Source organism: Staurois parvus, unplaced genomic scaffold (assembly GCF_062004578.1).
Source record: "Staurois parvus isolate SC_StPar_1 unplaced genomic scaffold, SC_StPar_1.0 ptg000147l, whole genome shotgun sequence".
Taxonomy (NCBI): domain Eukaryota; kingdom Metazoa; phylum Chordata; class Amphibia; order Anura; family Ranidae; genus Staurois; species Staurois parvus.
The window spans coordinates 12,095,675-12,113,135 of NW_028317943.1; the positions used below are offsets into that span (position 1 = coordinate 12,095,675).

Sequence of the window (17,461 nt, forward strand, 5' to 3'; positions counted from 1 at the left end):
CAAACTGAAATCTTTTAGGTGCAGGGAAGTAAAAATAAAAAAAATATAAAATAATATGGTTGCATAAGTGTGCACACCCTTAAACTAATACTTTGATGAAGCACCTTTTGATTATATTACAGAACTGTCTTTTTGGATATGAGTCTATCAGCATGGAATATCTTGACTTGGCAATATTTGCCCATTCTTCCTTGCAAAAACACTCCAAATCTGTCAGATTGCGAGGGCAGCTCCTGTGCACAGACCTCTTCAGATCACCCCACAGATTTTCGATCTGATTCAGGTCTGGGCTCTGGCTGGGCCATTCCAAAACTTTTATCTTCTTCTGGTGAAGCCATTCCTTTGTTGATTTGGATGTATGCTTTGGGTAGTTGTCATGCTGAAAGATGAAGTTCCTCTTCATGTTCAGCTTTCTAGCAGAAGCCTGAAGGTTTTGTGCCAATATTGACTGGTATTTGGAACTGTTCATAATTGCCTCTACCTTGACTAAGGCCCCAGTTCCAGGTGAAGAAAAACTGCCCCAAAGCATGATGTTGCCACCATGCTTCACTGTGGGTATGGTGTTCTTTTGGTGACGTGCAGTGTTGTTTTTGTGCCAAACATATCTTTTGAAATGATTTCCAAAAAGTTCAACCTTGGTTTCATCAGACCATAACACATTTTCCCACATGCTTTTGGGAGACTTCAGATGTGTTTTTGGAAAGTTTAGCCAGGCTTGAACGTTTTTCTTGGCAAGAAAAGGCTTCCGTCTTGCCACTCTACCTCATAGCCCAGACATATGAAATATATGGGAGATTGTTGTCACATGTACCACACAGCCAGTACTTGCTAGATATTCCTGCAGCTCCTTTAATGTTGCTGTAGGCCTCTTGGCAGCCTTCGTGACCAGTTTTCTTATGGTCTTCATCAATTTTGGAGGGACGTCCAATTCTTGGTATGTTGGTTGTGCCATATTTTCTCCACTTGATGATTATTACTGTCTTCACTGTGTTCCATGGTTTATCTAATGCCTTGGAAATCCTTTTGTACCTGTCTCCTGATTGATACCTTTTAACAATGAGATCCCTCTGATGCTCTGTGGACCATGGCTTTTGCTGTAGGATGTGTCTAAGAAAATATCAGGAAAGACCTACTGGAACAGCTGAACTTAATCAGAGGCACTTTAAATGATGGCAGGTGTGTACTGACTCCTATTTAACATGATTTTGAATGTGATTGCCTAATTCTGAACACAGCTACATCCCCAGTTATAAGAAGGTGTGCATACTTTGTCAACCACATTTTTAGTTTTTATCTTTATCCCCCCCCCAAAAAAAGAATTCAGTTTGTTGTACAGTTTATTGGTCACATTAAAGGTGGAAAAAGTTCTGAAATTATTTTTGTCATTTTTTTACATCACAGAAACCTGACATTTTAACAGGGGTGTGTAGACTTTTTATATCCACTGTATATAGTGGTTGTAAAGGTTCTTTTCTTCACTGCTGAACAGCTTAAAAAGCTGCTTAACTTACAGCTTACTGTCATTGACAGTATAAAGTAACTTTCAATTGAAAGGATCATTTATAGGTTTGCCATTTGTAATATTTCTCTTGATAATATACCTACAGATATCAGAAATTTGTCAATTCACCCTTTTACAGTTAAATAGAAAGTGTGTATGCTTTTTGATACCTTCATGATCTTGTGCAGGTCTCCCTCTCTTCTTCATAGGTTCAAACATGCAAATTCAAATAGGACGGCACCTTGTCCTGTAGTCCAGGCTTCTGGAACCTTGTAGACATACTACTAAGCCAGATATATCTAAAATGGCTTTAGTGTGTGTGCGCGGGGAAATCTTCATATGTGGATGTGGTGGTTTGCTTATCTGCTTGTTAATTTAAAGTTGTACTAAATACTAAGTTTTTTTTTTTCAATGAAAATGAAGTAACACCTGCTCTGTGGAATGATATTAAACAGAAAGGTTGCTCTCCTCCTACTCTGGCAGTCCCCCACCTGCACTGTCATATTTTCCTCTTAGGTGCAAGTCATATGGTAAAGCTGCATCCATGTCTGGTAGGAATGTGTTTTTCTCAGTCAACCCACCTAAGATTCCAGTCAGAGGCATATGGCATCAAACTGCAAAACAGCTCTGCAGTAAAGCCATTCATCTTAACACCAGGGTGATTGTTCTGCAGCCCTGGTATACTGGATCCATTGTGACACATGGCCACACTTTAGGCTTACCTCGGGGTCTACTCTGCCATCATAAGTAATCGTCCTATAGCAAATATTGTTTGCTGTTTGAGTAAACAATTCAGTGATTTTAACACGTTTAGATTTGTGATGTTGACATCTGTTGTAATATTTTTTATATTTGAATTTTTAAATACCTTAATGGTTAATTTTATTTTTTGTCTTGATAAAAAAAACAAAAGCTAGGTTGAGGTGTGACAAAATTGAATGTCTATTGTAATTGCTGACCATTATCTGCCATGTTTATCCATAGCTATTCATGTGTTTTTTTTTTTTGTTTTCTTTAGCTTTTGAGTGAAAAACAAGAGAAGTCACCATTAATTGAGTCTTCTACTACCGAAAACAATCAGTCATTGAAAACACTGAAGTATGCTGTACAATTTTATTTATACCTTTTGCATATGCCTTGTGTTGACCTGTAACAAATTAGTCTGAAAACCAGAAGAGCCATCACAGCATGTGAATTATATGCCCAAAAACACAACCTCAAAAAAACACTTTTACAAATCGTGTATATACGTACACCCCTGTCATGTACGCAACTGCCAAAATAAAATCTAAGCATCCTTGCCTCAGAGCCCAGTGTTTAGTGCGAACGATCTTTACTCCCTCCCCACACACACTGCACTCTGCATAAGAAGTATTTTGGATAATTTGGTTTTGGAAGGCACCGAAAAAGATAATTTGTCGTATACTAGTCTGCTCTTTTATACAGAGCTTATTCTATACAGAGCTTGACAAATCCTGGTCACCACGGCGACAAGTCATGTCCCGGGCTCCCACCAGCCTCTCCATTGGCTGGAACTTCCCACCCCCTTTTGACCCTCCCCCCAATCAGGAAAGGAGCTGGGGATGATCTCTTCCTGGCCATCCAGAGAAGCAGGTGTGGACAGCGCAGAGGGGAGCAGACAGTGAGCCCCGGCTCTCTCTGAAGGCCAGCAGTGACCTGGCTGAGCCCTGCAAGGAGGGCAGCCCGAGGTGGGGCCCGGGTGGTGACTGAACTCTACTCTCTAGGTGAGATAAGAAACCCAAGGCACCTGCCTTCCTGTTGTCTCTGCCCTCTCCCCTGCTGGGCGCCTCAGGCTGTACTTGACTCGCTTCAGTGATCTCCTTTGCACCCTGCACAAACAGGAGGCAAGGAAAATGGCCGTAGAGCCGCAGCCACTCCAGCTCCACCCTCCAACTAAATCTCCCAGCTCCAGTTACTGGCTTGCAGTCCCACTGATAAGGCAATCTGTGGGCAGGGTTGCTGATATATGGAGGAAGGGGCTCTTTCTGATCTAATGGGGGTCTCTAAGGGGGAGCTGCACTGATATAAGGGACTGTGAACTAATAGGGGGTCTCTAAGGAGGGGCTACCTTAGAGACCCCTATATTAGCATCACTTCCTTAGAGACCTCCCATTATATCAGTCACCTTATATCAGCACCCCCTCTTACAGACCCCCATTAGATCAGAGTTCCTATATATTCGCACGCACTCAACCCCCCACCCCCCATTAGATCAGTCCCTTCATAGTAGCACTCCCCTTAGAGACCCCCCCCATTATCACAGTCCCCTTTAATCCACAACCCCCTTTAAAGATCAACGGTTGGTCATCTTTGTCCCAAAAAGAGCAAGCAAATCCCTGTCAAAAAAAAAATTGGCTATATGCTGTATTGCAGGGCTTGACAAATTTTGCTTTGAATCTAGGAGCCAGCTAAAAGTTAAGAGCCAGTTTGTCCAGTGGTGTTTGGTGTGAAGTAAATGCTCTGACATCATCCTGAATAGCTGCTATTTTGGAAAATTATTTGCTAAATATGGAATTGAATGTTAAGTTTATTTAAAGTGGTATTAAGCCCAAAAACAAAAATTTTAAAAATTGCAGTTTACCAATTCTTATATGTTGTGACTCCCTTTATTTTTACCTATTGATCCAACCAGTAAGTGTTATTTTTCAGCTCCATTTAAAAGAACAGCATTTAGCATTAGATCAGGGGTTGGCTGCCCTTCTTCTCTCCCTCCAGCTGTCTTTCAGCTGCTGCAGGGGAGAACTTCAAGAGATCAGTTCCAGTAAATATGCCATCACCACTACTCCTGTCCAGGTTCCCCCTCCTTCTGCAACCCGGACCCCCCTGTATTCTCACTTTTACAGATCCCACCCCTCTTTGTTTAGGTAGATCTCCACTTCTCAAAGGTTTAAAAGAAAAAAAAAAAAAGATATACCTCAAAGCTATATATCTATGCTGTGCCAACCCCTAAATCAACGTACAAAATAAATCAAATTTAAACACAAATATTACAATACATGTGCTCTAATATACAGTCCAATGATATAATAAAGTTTAACATGTGCGATTCCTGTGATCCAGATGCAAGTCCCAATATGCTGTTATATACATCACGTGTGCAGCTTATAGCTTTACATCAACTCCATTTTGGTGAATTCCACCACCACTGTGCCAATGTGCTCACCTCACACTTTGGACCTGTAAGATAGATGTACGGCCCTTTTAAATCCCAGACATGTACATACTGCTGCTCTGTAATCAAGCCCATAAATATATGGGGGGGGGGGGGGCACATAGTGTAGTAACTTTAAAACTACTTTAATATTAAAATTGCAGTTACATTACATTAAAATATCACAGCCCTTGTTACTGTACAGCAGTGCCACGGCTCCCCCATCATTTCCTATTGCTTCGGTCCATCAAGTCAGCCGTCTCTGTCCAAAGTGTATTGTCACAGTCGCGTGACCCTGAGTGTAAGTGGTTATAAAAATATCGCAATATATGTAATTTAAGCGCGGGGTTACACACACTTTATTTACCTCTCAAAGGTTGTGTATCCCTCATTTAGAGGGTTTAGACAGTATGAAATGGACAGGGGTGCTTACAATGATCTGCTTTTATTCACATAGTTAAAACCTTTGTCCCAAAAGGAAAAAAAAAACTGTTGCTGTAACTACTTAGTGTTAGCTGGAGTTTTTGGTTTTGATTTGTTAGTAAAGACTATCTGAATTTACTAGTGCATCTAACACTGCCCTCTCGCCAGATTGACAAAGTCTAGGGTGCCTCCTTTGTGCCTCCATTTATACTGGAGACACCCTAAGACAAGAGGTGCGTTACAGGCCACATCAGCAGGTTAGAATAAGGAAAATAATGCAGCCACTGCATTTAGCGATTGGTAAGGTGTAATATATTACATAGTTTTAGGATTTAATATTTTTATGCCAGTTTGATCTCTTTCATGGATGTCAGTACAGTTTGGCCTTCACTGAAACATAGCTCCAGTCACAACTTGTCTATATTAATTTTGGAAAGAATGCATTTGTGTCTTCATTTGGGAGTTTTCGGTTCCCGTCTTGTGCTGGTGATAGTGACTGGGCGCTAGGGGAAATTTGTCCATTGGAAGCAGATGGGGAAGAGGCCGATCTAATCATTGGATGTGTAATAAAGAAAATTTGTGTTTAAAGAAAAAGTGATTCTTGTTAATGGGTTCCCTCCGATTTTGGGGGGGTTCAGAGGACGACAGGGTAAAATAGTTGGTAGTATTTGTCTTGGCGTTCTCTGCATTTTTGGATAGTTTTAAAAAAATACGAGTGAGAGGGATGTTAAAGCTACTTTAAAAAAAAAAAGTGCTTTACAAATGTACTTAGGGCCTTGCTTTCTTCAGGAGCCAAAAGCAAGCTGCATCCAGTTCACTTCAATTAATAGGACAAATGAAGGCCTGAGAAAGCACTTGTCCAACCTATCTTTTAATCACAAAATGTTCTCTGCAGTGCTGTGATTACTATTGGGTCACCACAGGCTCCAAACTGTGGTATACTGCCGTAAAGTGCAAGATCAGTTTGGAGTGAGTACTGCAGTGTTCAGTGGATAGTGTTGTTGCTTTTTGTTATGAATGAAACTTCTTGTGTTTTTAATTTAATCTACTGCACAGATGGGACCTCAGCTGTCATACTGACAGCAGCTCCTAGCCGCTATAGTCAGGTGTTTAGCGGGGAAGGATTCTAGAACATTGAGCACTAAATTCTTCACTAAATTCTTCCTTTCTGTTTCTAAAACTAAATTTACACTTCATTTAGCAAAGAGACTTTAATTATTGAGCAAGAGAAGAACCTTTCAACAATTGAGTCTCTTGAACAAGAGAAGGCAGATGAAGAGGATGAAGGAAAGAAAGATGAGTCTAGCTGTTCCAGTGAAGAAGAGGAGGAGGAAGACTCTGAATCTGAAGCAGAAACAGGTTAGTACCTAGAAGCATGTTTCATTTTAGGAGTTCGATTGCTATTTTTTTTTTTAATTTGTATATTAAAGTGGTAGTAAAGAAATAGTGAAATGCGATGTTGCACTTACCCTGTTAACAACGTGAATATATACGCCTAATTATATAATTAATAAAAACTAAATATGTGCATCAGTTAATACAATAAACCTATACAAAACATAAGAATGTCTGGTATTTTTCTGTCGGTGTCTTTTTTCGTTCATCAATCCAGCATGTGATCATGTGCCATATGCTTCCTAAGTGGCAGTTCATACATCAGTTTTCTCCACCATGTGTTCAGTGAATCCCGGCTCTTTTCATACCATGTACACAACCTTCAAACGTGGACCTGCATACAATCATACAATTCAAGTCTAGATGTTCTCTCCCTTTTACAGGTTCAATCGTAGCCCTCCAGAGCAATGGTAGGACAGGCAATATTCCACTTATAATATTCAGTGTAATGGCATAACATTTGTTGTGGTACTGTGTGTGTGGTCTTTTAACCCTTTCACTGCTCGGTCTGTACTTCCTACAGACCTCACAGTGTGGTTGGGGGGGGGGGGGGGAGTTTACACGTAATCCGGTGACACCAGATTTGTGTCTAAAACTGTCAGACTGGCTGGCTGCGATGCCGCTCAGTTTGCTTCCACACACCCCTGGTACACATGTCTGCTCTACTCCCCTTCTTTCTGTAATCCAGAAAGTGACGTGTACGATGTCACCTGTCACTTTCGCCGGCTAGCATAGCCAAGAAGCAATGTATTGCAATACATTGAATGGAGCCCAGAGTAGACATGCAGGGTCTTTTTAGACCCTGCATGTCCTGTTAAAGAGAACCTGTCACCAAAAAATAATCATATCCCCCTATGTGATGGGGAAATAAAAGTTACACACACACACGTATGAGCATAAAGGCATGTGTTGAGCATAAAGGCATGTGTTGGGTGTCTGGCCATGAAAACGTTAATTGTGATACACGTTTCATATCACAGCGCACATCGAAGTGAGAGCAATATTTCTAGCACAAGTCCTTCTCTATAGCACTAAACTGATGGCTTAATAAGGGGGGCTTTTGAGGAGTCTCCTATAGAAAATGTAGCGTACTAAAGTTTGTCGTCATTTCACGGGCGCCCACGAATTGAAGGTTTGACATGTTGGCTATCTATTTATTCAGTGCATCCTCGCATTTTGATTACTTAAAAGTTCACTGTAGCGTGTATTTTTACCTTTGCAGTAATATTGTGTGACATAAATTGAAACTACCATTATTTATTTTTTTCTGCTTTCAGAAAATGTTTGGGGGTTTTGTGTAATCTTCAAACCTGAAATAATTTATTAAGCGTGTGCAAAAACTGTTCTGGCAGTGAAAGGGTTTAAGGGATCGGATCTCTCCTTTCTCTGCTCTTTACGTAAACTCAGACAGCAAGGGAAATCCTCATAATGTAGTATGTTAAAGAATTTATTTAATAAACTTAAGTATTGCACTTACAATTGGGTTGATGTATGAATTGCCAGCTAGGAAGCATATGGCACATGATCACACGGTAGATTGATGAATCAAAAAGAGGACACCGTGATAAAGAAGAATACCAGAGACATTCTTATGTTTTGTATATTTTATTGCTTTATTTAATTTGATTCACATTTTTTTTTTATTTCATCTCCTTGGGAATATATTGTCACGTTGTTAACAGTGAGCCCAACATCGCATTCAGTATATTACTTTAATGGGTATTCGGGGAACACAGTTGATGGTTGCAGCTATCCACATTTGGAGATCTAGGATTATGACGCATGGTTATATATCACATAGAAGGAGGCACAGGAGTGTCACTATTAATTTAGTCTCTACAAAAGTGTTTTTTTTTACCATAAAGTTTTTAAAGGGAATTTTATATTTGTAGTTTTAGACAGAGTAGAGATAAATTAGAACACCTGTTAGGGTTCTGGTGACCGGGGGGGGTTCCTTTTTTCATTTGTAAGGATTCCTTCCCTTCCTATTTATGCTATGGGACAGGAAGTAAAGGTAAATCTCCGCAATGGAGCACAGATGACCAAAAAAAAAACGTACAAGGGTTATAACCCTCCCTTACTCTATCCAAAATAAAATTAAAAAAAAAAAAAATTTGCCTGCAATTCTACTTTAATGCATTCCCTGCATTAAGGTAAAAAAATGTCCCAGTGCTAATATTGCCCACTCATTCCTCCTTATACTAAACTGAGTGCACTGAGAAGAGCAGCCACCTGGAGTGTTGGTGGGGGACCCCAGAAGAGGAGATTCGGGCCACTCTGCAAAACCATTACACAGAACAGGGAAGTATAACGTTTTAAGAAAACACTTCACATTGATCTAATGTTTACTTTAGATTATAAACTCAGTACCTATTTTTTAGGCTGTTTTGAGGTCCTTGCACATGGCATAAGCCTGTCTGCTATATTCGTGTTTACAATAGTAGTGCTGTATACCCAGTTACAGCAGCACACAGCCCATTCTTGTCTGGGAGGCTGCACACTGTACCTGGGCTGCCCAGGCCGGGAAAAGACATTGACATTTACGCTGAACCGGTTCAGCCTCCCGTGTTCAAAGACCTTTTTAATTGACGTCGAATTCCCCATTAGAAAAAAATGTATTGTAAATAACTATAATTCCACTGGAGACATCACAGTACTGACTAGGTTTCATCATTTGGTGAGCACTTTTCATGCTTCATTCTGGTCGTTTATTTGTTGACTAGCATTCTGGCTTTGCTGAGCAACAAAGCGGATTATGAAAGGGGCTGTGGTACTAGATATAGCCTAATTTGATAACTTGTTCTCCTGCTAATATATTTAGTTATTTTAGAATTCCGTCAAGAAGTCAGTAAACATACAGTTGCATTGCCAAAATTAAAGTTATTCTTCAGCTCTAATTATTGGTATGCCAGCCCCTGGAAATTGTCTGGACATCCTTGGGCTGTCCAAAGGTAGACTGGTATCTTCGCAAGGGGACATCTATGTATTCATTGGGCAAAAGTTTTTCAAATTGGGAAGTTCAGAATTTCTATTGATGGCTGGAGGTACTTATTGACATCTTGAGATATCTTATTGTGCAAGCTTTAAATGAGAAACCTGATTGTCTGATTTGGTTGTTTATGGTCACCCTTAGTGAATTGGAGATGTGCCTTGCTTTAGATGCTAGCTGGGTGATCCAATGCCAATATAAGTGATTCTGGCAAAATAGGTAGATGATTTACCTATATTCTTTGCTTCCCTTCCAGACGTAGTAGTGGGTTTGAATATGTGCTGTGTAATCATTTAATTTTTTTTTAAATGCTTTTTTTTCTCTCGTTCTTTCTGGAGAACATTCTGGAAGATGTAGTATGTACAGTGGGGATCGAAAGTTTGGGCACCCCAGCTAAAAATTTGTATTAATGTGCATAAAGAAGCCAAGGAAAGATGGAAAAATCTCCAAAAGGCATCAAATTACAGATTAGACATTCTTATAATATGTCAACAAAAGTTAGATTTTATTTCCATCATTTACACTTTCAAAATAACAGAAAACAAAAAAATGGCGTCTGCAAAAGTTTGGGCACCCTGCAGAATTTATAGCATGCACTGCCCCCTTTGCAAAGCTGAGACCTGCCATGTCATGGATTGTTCTCAATTGTTCTCAAGAAGGCTATAAGAAGATAGCAAAGCGTTTTCAGATGTCAATATCCTCTGTTTGGAATGTAATTAAGAAATGGCAGTCATCAGGAACAGTGGAAGTTAAAGCAAGATCTGGAAGACCAAGAAAAATATCAGACAGAACAGCTCGCAGGATTGTGAGAAAAACAATTCAAAACCCACATTTGACTGCACGATCCCTCCAGAAAGATCTGGCAGACACTGGAGTTGTGGTACACTATTCCACTAAAAAGAGATACTTGTACAAATATGGTATCCATGGAAGAGTCATCAGAAGAAAACCTCTTCTACGTCCTCACCACAAAAATCATCGTTTGAACTTTGCAAATGAACATATAGACAAGCCTGATGCATTTTGGAAACAAGTTCTGTGGACCGATGAGGTTAAAATTGAACTTTTTGGCCGGAATGAGCAAAGGTACGTTTGGAGAAGAAGGGGCACAGAATTTAATGAAAAGAACCTCTGTCCAACTGTTAAGCATGGGGTTGGATCAATCATGCTTTGGGGTTGTGTTGCAGCCAGTGGCACAGGGAACATCTCACGAGTAGAAGGAAAAATGGATTCAATAAAATTTCAGCAAATGTTGGATGGTAACTTGATGCCATCTGTGAAAAAGCTGAAGTTAAAGAGAGGATGGCTTCTACAAATTGATAATGATCCTAAACACACCTCGAAATCCACGGGGGATTACATCAAGAGACGTAAACTGAAGGTTTTGCCATGGCCTTCACAATCTCCTGACCTCAACATAATTGAAAATCTATGGATAGACCTTAAAAGAGCAGTGCGTGACAGACAGCCCAGAAATCTCAAAGAACTGGAAGACTTTTGTAAGGAAGAATGGGCAAAGATACCTCAAACAAGAATTGAAAGACTCTTGGCTGGCTACAAAAAGCGTTTACAAGCTGTGATACTTGCCAAAGGGGGCAGTACAAGATATTAACTCTGCAGGGTGCCCAAACTTTTGCAGACGCCATTTTTTTGTTTTCTGTTATTTTGAAAGTGTAAATGATGGAAATAAAATCTAACTTTTGTTGACATATTATAAGAATGTCTAATCTGTAATTTGATGCCTTTTGGAGATTTTTCCATCTTTCCTTGGCTTCTTTATGCACATTAATACAAATTTTTAGCTGGGGTGCCCAAACTTTCGATCCCCACTGTATGTTTTCCATATAGCTGTTTAAATCAACCAAGTGTACCCATGAAACCTAAAATTCATCAGGCTTCAAAACATTTATATCGATGTCTAGTTAAAACATGTTTTTTTTAGTTTTGGATATCATGTGAATTTATTAAGGTTTGTACTATCTGGAGTTCCAGATATCTGGAGAGAAATCTCCCCCTCTACCTTGTTAATGTTTTTTACCAGACAGTAAATGAGAGAAAATCTTCAACAGTATGCTCAGCTCAGGTGCTCAAAATGCAGACTTAAACAGGCATTTTCAGGTGTATTGGAGGCATTTTTTAGGCTTTTTTGTACATGTATCAAGCTTCAGGAGTTTGTTTCCTGTGCTGGGTAATGGGAGGAGAGTAGCCCCGTAGCAGGAGAGTAATTCTTCAGGCTTAAACATGTGCAAAAACACACATCTTGCGCATTTTGCTGGCATTCCTATTGACATCTATAGGATCAAAAACACCTGAGTACGCTCAGAAAACTCATGTACTTTTTTGGGTGTAGGGCGACTGAGTGAGTGTACAAGTGTGAATAGGAACAATAAGAGAGAATAGGATTCTGTATAGTCAGGTGTAGGGAGACTAACAGAAAAAAGTCATGTTATTTGGGGGCTAACACAGACAGAAATATATAAAAATGATTTTCTTAAGTAGAATAAGGGAAGCCTAGAACTTCAATCAGAATTTTTTTTATTTTTTTTCTGTCTGTGTCGCTATTGCAGATTTCCCCTCCCTTCTGTTTGGTAAAACAGTTGTTGGCAAGATATGGTTTGAGCTTAATTCTCTCTAAAGTTGGCCATAGATGGGTCAAATCTTGGCCAACTGTCTGAGATTCAATCCATCTATGGGCAGGCTGGTTGTATTGAAGTCTATCAATGGATCGACTTTAGTACAACCAGCCTGTTGGATTATTTTCATGCGATCACTGCTGGCGGCTATTGTGTTCTGCTAGCAGGGAAGGCTTTCCCACTGGTAGAACATAATAGAGCTGTGGGAGGGATTCCCCATCAACACTGACTGACTGTGTTGATGGGGGCATTGAGCAATTTTCTTTCCTTCCACCAGTGGTGGAAAGAAAAAAAGCTTGCATAGTCTATAGGCTGCTTAACTGTGCCTTGTATAGCTTACTGTAGGGTGTCGTAGCTCAGGGGTTGAATGATTTACATAGCTTGTACCAGGGACTTCAGACCAAGACAAGGAGATTGAGTCATTTTGTGATAGTTTGTGCCCTGTATAGCAGTAAAAATCTGGTAGAAGTTCTAATTCTTCCAAATCTATCCAATACAAGAAAAAAATGTTTTGTCTTGACAATCAGTTTTAACAAGTTTTCATAAAATTCCTAATTGTGATTAATTACCTTTTCTTTACTTGAAGGGCTTATTCACCTCTTTTAGTTCTAATAATGCGTATGTTCAATAAAACGTATGCATGTTACTGCATGTGAATATGGCTTTAAAATGAATTCTAAAGAGCCAGGGCACAGTTGTTATAGCAGTATAACTTTGTCCTGCTGCCTATGTGATTGCAGACTTATGTCCTGCTCCTGCATTGTTTTTGGGTTTTTTGGTTTTTTTTTCTTTGTAGAATAGAAGTGGGATTTAGGCACTTTGGTTTTTATTGCTAACATTCAACATGCTGTCCAGCACTATTGCACGAAGTTATTATAGAAGGGTGCACTGCCAACGGTGGTATCATATAATTCAAAATGAAAAAAAAACACTATGTGTTAAAAACCAAGGCTAAGCCAGGCTTCCTCATCCTCAAAGATGCCTTTGCACAGTGTGCCTGTAGGTAATGGATTCCTCCGTAAAGGTGCAGAGGCACACCAGAAGCCCAGCATAGCACAAAGGCAGCTGAAAGTTTCCAGGAATAATAAAAAAAAAAAGTTCAGAGACATGGCATTAGTGCCCCTTGAACGCCTGCCAGCTGTGACTATACCACACTCTGAAAAGCAGTCCGCTGCCGTTTGCTTTTTAGATGGCAGTAAACATGACCATTAGTCTGAATGTCCAAAGCAAGAGGAAATCCAACATTTTCTGAATGCCTATTAAGTAAACTGGGGGGAAATCATCCGATGGGAAGAGATGTTCTGGTAATTGTCTAAAATGAGAATTTCCTCACTTCAGGGAGTTTCCCCCTCATTTCCTGTTGTGCTGGCAGGAAGTGAAGGGAAATCTTTCCAGTGGGACATAGCAAAATAACTTGAATTTGTTTTAACCCATCCCCACACTATTCAAACAAAAATAGTTTTGGCTATACATGTACCTTAACTACTTATTATACCTGTTTGCTTTAGTAGGTGCATTTTTCTTGTAACATAAATTTAGCACTATTAGATTGTATGTTGTCACCTTGATTTGCTCTTAGTTCTCACCACACTATGCTGTCCTTTATTTTATGTTCATCTCTATTTTTCAGTTTGTGATGGTATACTACACAAGTGTTTAGTACCATCTGATGGGTGTCTTGCAGTTTTCAATTCTCTGCTCATATAATAGATTTTGTTAAAATTCCCTGATTTTATGCTGCCCTCTTCTGGTTAGATACTTTTTGTAATAAAACAGAATGTCCCTAATTTCCTGTTACTAATTTTCGCAACTTCTTTCCAAATGTAGATAAAACCAAACAGTCTGCAAATAGTACAATTATCAGATCTCAGGTGACTACTGGAACAGCTGTACCTTCTGTGGCATCTGGACAGGTCACACCAACATCACCAGTAAAGAAGGTAAATCAGATACCTGCAATATTTTAGTGGGCTGAAGATTTTTTGTTTTTGTTCCTCAAACTTAAATGTGTCTTAGTAGAGAGGAGTGCGCTTCTTAGCCCCCAAATTACTTATTGAGTTTGTACTTTTTATTTGTATATGTCCATTGAATGGTCCCCCTTTTTACTCACAAAAATGCACTTCTAGGTTCTGTTCACAAAGCAGAATCTGAAAATTACTAACCCACCAACTGCACTGTGTGTGTGTGAATACCTGATTAACCATTGGCCATCTGTCTTTTTGAATTCCATTCCCTTATTACTCTTCACTTTCCTACCCCCCTCGACTTTTGTCAAGTGGTTTTAGTAGTTGCACCACACACACTATTAAAGCGATAGGCGGCTATACAGACTGAAGCAGGCTGAGGAAAACCAGCACAGGCTCATAGCTGCTACTGCAGCAATGTATTATTATACAGGATTTGTACGAAGTCATCCAAGAGGTGAACTGGTCCAAAGAGCCTTTGTTTTTAAACTCACGAGCCATTATTATCTCTTCCGTTTTTTGTGTGAGAGAACCGTATTTTTCGGAGCAAAAACGTGAGAGATTGATCTTCTTCTTTTTTTTTTTTTTTTTTTTTTGTAATTGCTACATCATTCAAAATATCACACACAGTCAATCTAACATGCATGCGGAACAGCATCTCTATGATTCATTAATGCATTGAACAAACACATTTTTGTTAAAGTATGTAAAAAAAAAAGTTACCATATGAATTATGCCTTTTCTGAGTGTGGTGTTTCTTAAACTGTGCTTCAAACAGCAGTGCCATTAATAACTGACAAGATCTGGCACTTTCAACTTTGGGCTCCTCAGGAGGATACTTTGTTTTTCACTGCTAAAATTAGTCATAAAGTGTACTAAAAGGTTTTGGATTTAATCTTAATTGTACAGGACTATTACTAGACCATGGGTTATATATGGCTAACTTCAAGTGACTTCAAGCTCGCTGTACAAAATTGGCTAGCTTCTCAACAGTTCCAGCTGGTATTAGGAGACTGGCTTCATCTGTTTCTTGTTTTAAGGCTTTTCAAAGCCCACAGGAATAATACCCAGACCCTGCACTGGACATGTTATGATGGCTTGTAATGTTGCCTGTCAATACTGGTCCCTGCATAGTATATTGCCTTGTGGGCTGGTAGGGTGCTGGACAGGTCCTGAGCAGTGATCTCTTTATTCAGAAAGTCAAGTCCCTGAATGCCCATGTGTTGAATCCTGAATTGAAGGTGAAGATTGGACCTGAGTTTTATTTCTTAGGGGCTGCTGCTGGTGATGCAGGCAACAGCAGAGGCTTGACATTTTCCCCGCTCCCTGCATTCCTCTGCTCTGGCCTTGCAGAGAGAGGCTTGGATGGGATATGATGACACGGATGGGTGAAAGTTACCTAGCAGCCATCTTGTTACCCTGCAAAAAGCTTGGAAAATGTATTCCTTGAAAGATTGCGAATGAATGGTTCCACAGCATTGTGACCCTGAGCTGCAAACTTGATTTTTTTTTTTATTTTTTTTTATTGAATCCTTACCCCAGTTTTATTCCCCTCCAACAAAATGTCCTGATGGCGTGGGACAGTAGAACTTGGATTGTGACTAAGTCACAGCGCAAGACTGGGTGGAAAATAGTTTCTTTCTCAGTCCTGGAGGGTCCTGACAGACACCAACTAGAACATTTTTTTGGTAAGGGGCACCTGATCTCCAAAGGAGAGGTCGTTGCCCTCAATATTTTAGAACTGAGGGTGATTTGTTATGCTTGGCTGCATTTGTCAGTGTTGCATAAAGGCCTCCCTGCATAGGCTTTTGTTTAATGTGCAATGGCAGTGGATTACATAAATCAGGGAGGCACCAAGAGGAGTCATACTGGCTTGGACAAAACTGCATGCTCCAGTTTTGTCTGCTGTATACATTTCAGGTGTGAAAAACTGACAGGTGGATTCAGAGGAGTGGGCCCTTAACCCAGTGGTGTTCAAGGAGCTCTGCCTATGGTGGGGAACTCTGGATGTGAGTCTTCTGGCATTCAGTTTTCTATTTGTTGAGATTTAACCTATGGAAAAGTATTTTTTAAAGGGCCATTCCAGTGGTGGATCGTGCCACTTCAGTTTTCAGTGAACTCCTTACAGTTAATATTGAGGATATTCTCCGGTTTTAATGATTCTATTGTGTCTGGATGCCCTTTTTAAAGGACTTCTTTTCCCTTGCACATCCTGCCCTGCAGCCAACCATATCTGCTATGTCTATTTGCCAGAATACTGGTAACTGAGCAGGATATATAAATTGAGAACACAAACCGGTTGAGTACCCCTGTTCTTAGAACAATTACAGCTAATGCCATCAGCAATGTAGTTTTGTGTTGATGCACTAGAGAATGTATTTCACCAGATCTCAAGAATGTACCTTATCTCTGTGCATATGCGCAGGAATTTTTGGCTAAAAGCTTGGTCTTCTCAATATGCTTGTAGAAATTCTTACTCATGCCTTTTGATAGCGAGTGCCTCTTTGGGGAATCCCTTGATAAATTTGTCAAGGAAGCCACTTGGGTAAAGGTACATTGCTTTTCTCAGACGGGGAGTTTCTAGCATCAGTACATATCAGATATGCAAGATGTCGATCTACATATCGTCCATCTTCCCTCCACATCAGTGCTTTCTACGTTCTTTTCTGTGGGAGACCAACGCTTCCAATTTTAATGACCTCCTGTTGAAGGACTTCATTCGCAACCTTTTCTGCCAACCTCTAAAGGACAACTCAGCTTTTGGTTAAACAACGTTCCAAAGTCTGCTCTGCAGCTCTAACACCATTTGGAGTTGCTGGGTCTAATCTTGGACACAGCCCAAGCAGAATCTTCCTTCCATAGAAGAAAATGTCTTCCTTAAGGTCCTATATGCACATCCTTGGGTCAACGGCACCCTTCAGTTGCTTCTGCATAAAGGTCCTGGTACTGATGGTAGCCTCCTTCGAGGCAGTTCACTTTGCCCATTTTCACTTTGGACGACTTCAGCCTTAACATAGTCATGATGTGGAACAAACAAATACATTTCTTGGTTTGCCTATACTTTATGCAGTCAAAACACTCTGAGGTGGATCTCCAATCCTGCCTTAGCGTTGAGAGAAGGTCTTTCTTTCACACGATTTGCAAGGTGGTGGCATTGGATGCCAGCCGCTACAGGCTAGTGTGGACTTTACAATCCTAACTTTCCTGGTAACCATAGGAGTATAAACCTCCAATCCGCATTCTGAAACTGAGAGCCATCAAATTGTTTCTCAAACACTGAATCCCCCTCTGCAAGGTCAGTCAAGGTGCCTTCGGAGAATGCCACAGCAGTGGCTTACATAAGCCATCAGGTGACACCAGAAGCTGGACTGCCCTAAAAGAAAC

The 17,461-nt window shown here is 40.1% G+C and overlaps 1 protein-coding gene across 7 annotated transcripts in view; it reads left to right on the forward strand.

Annotated features, from left to right (window-relative positions):
* PPP1R12A (protein phosphatase 1 regulatory subunit 12A) overlaps positions 1-17,461 on the forward strand; it is a 178,007-nt gene that overhangs the window by 67,198 nt on the left and 93,348 nt on the right. For all 7 annotated transcript variants that reach the window (XM_089674039.1, XM_089674040.1, XM_089674041.1 and 4 more), the window contains exons 7-9: positions 2,520-2,599; positions 6,298-6,455; positions 13,941-14,053. In XM_089674039.1, coding sequence (XP_089530165.1) covers positions 2,520-2,599; positions 6,298-6,455; positions 13,941-14,053 — 351 coding nt within the window. The remainder of the gene's footprint in view (positions 1-2,519; positions 2,600-6,297; positions 6,456-13,940; positions 14,054-17,461) is intronic.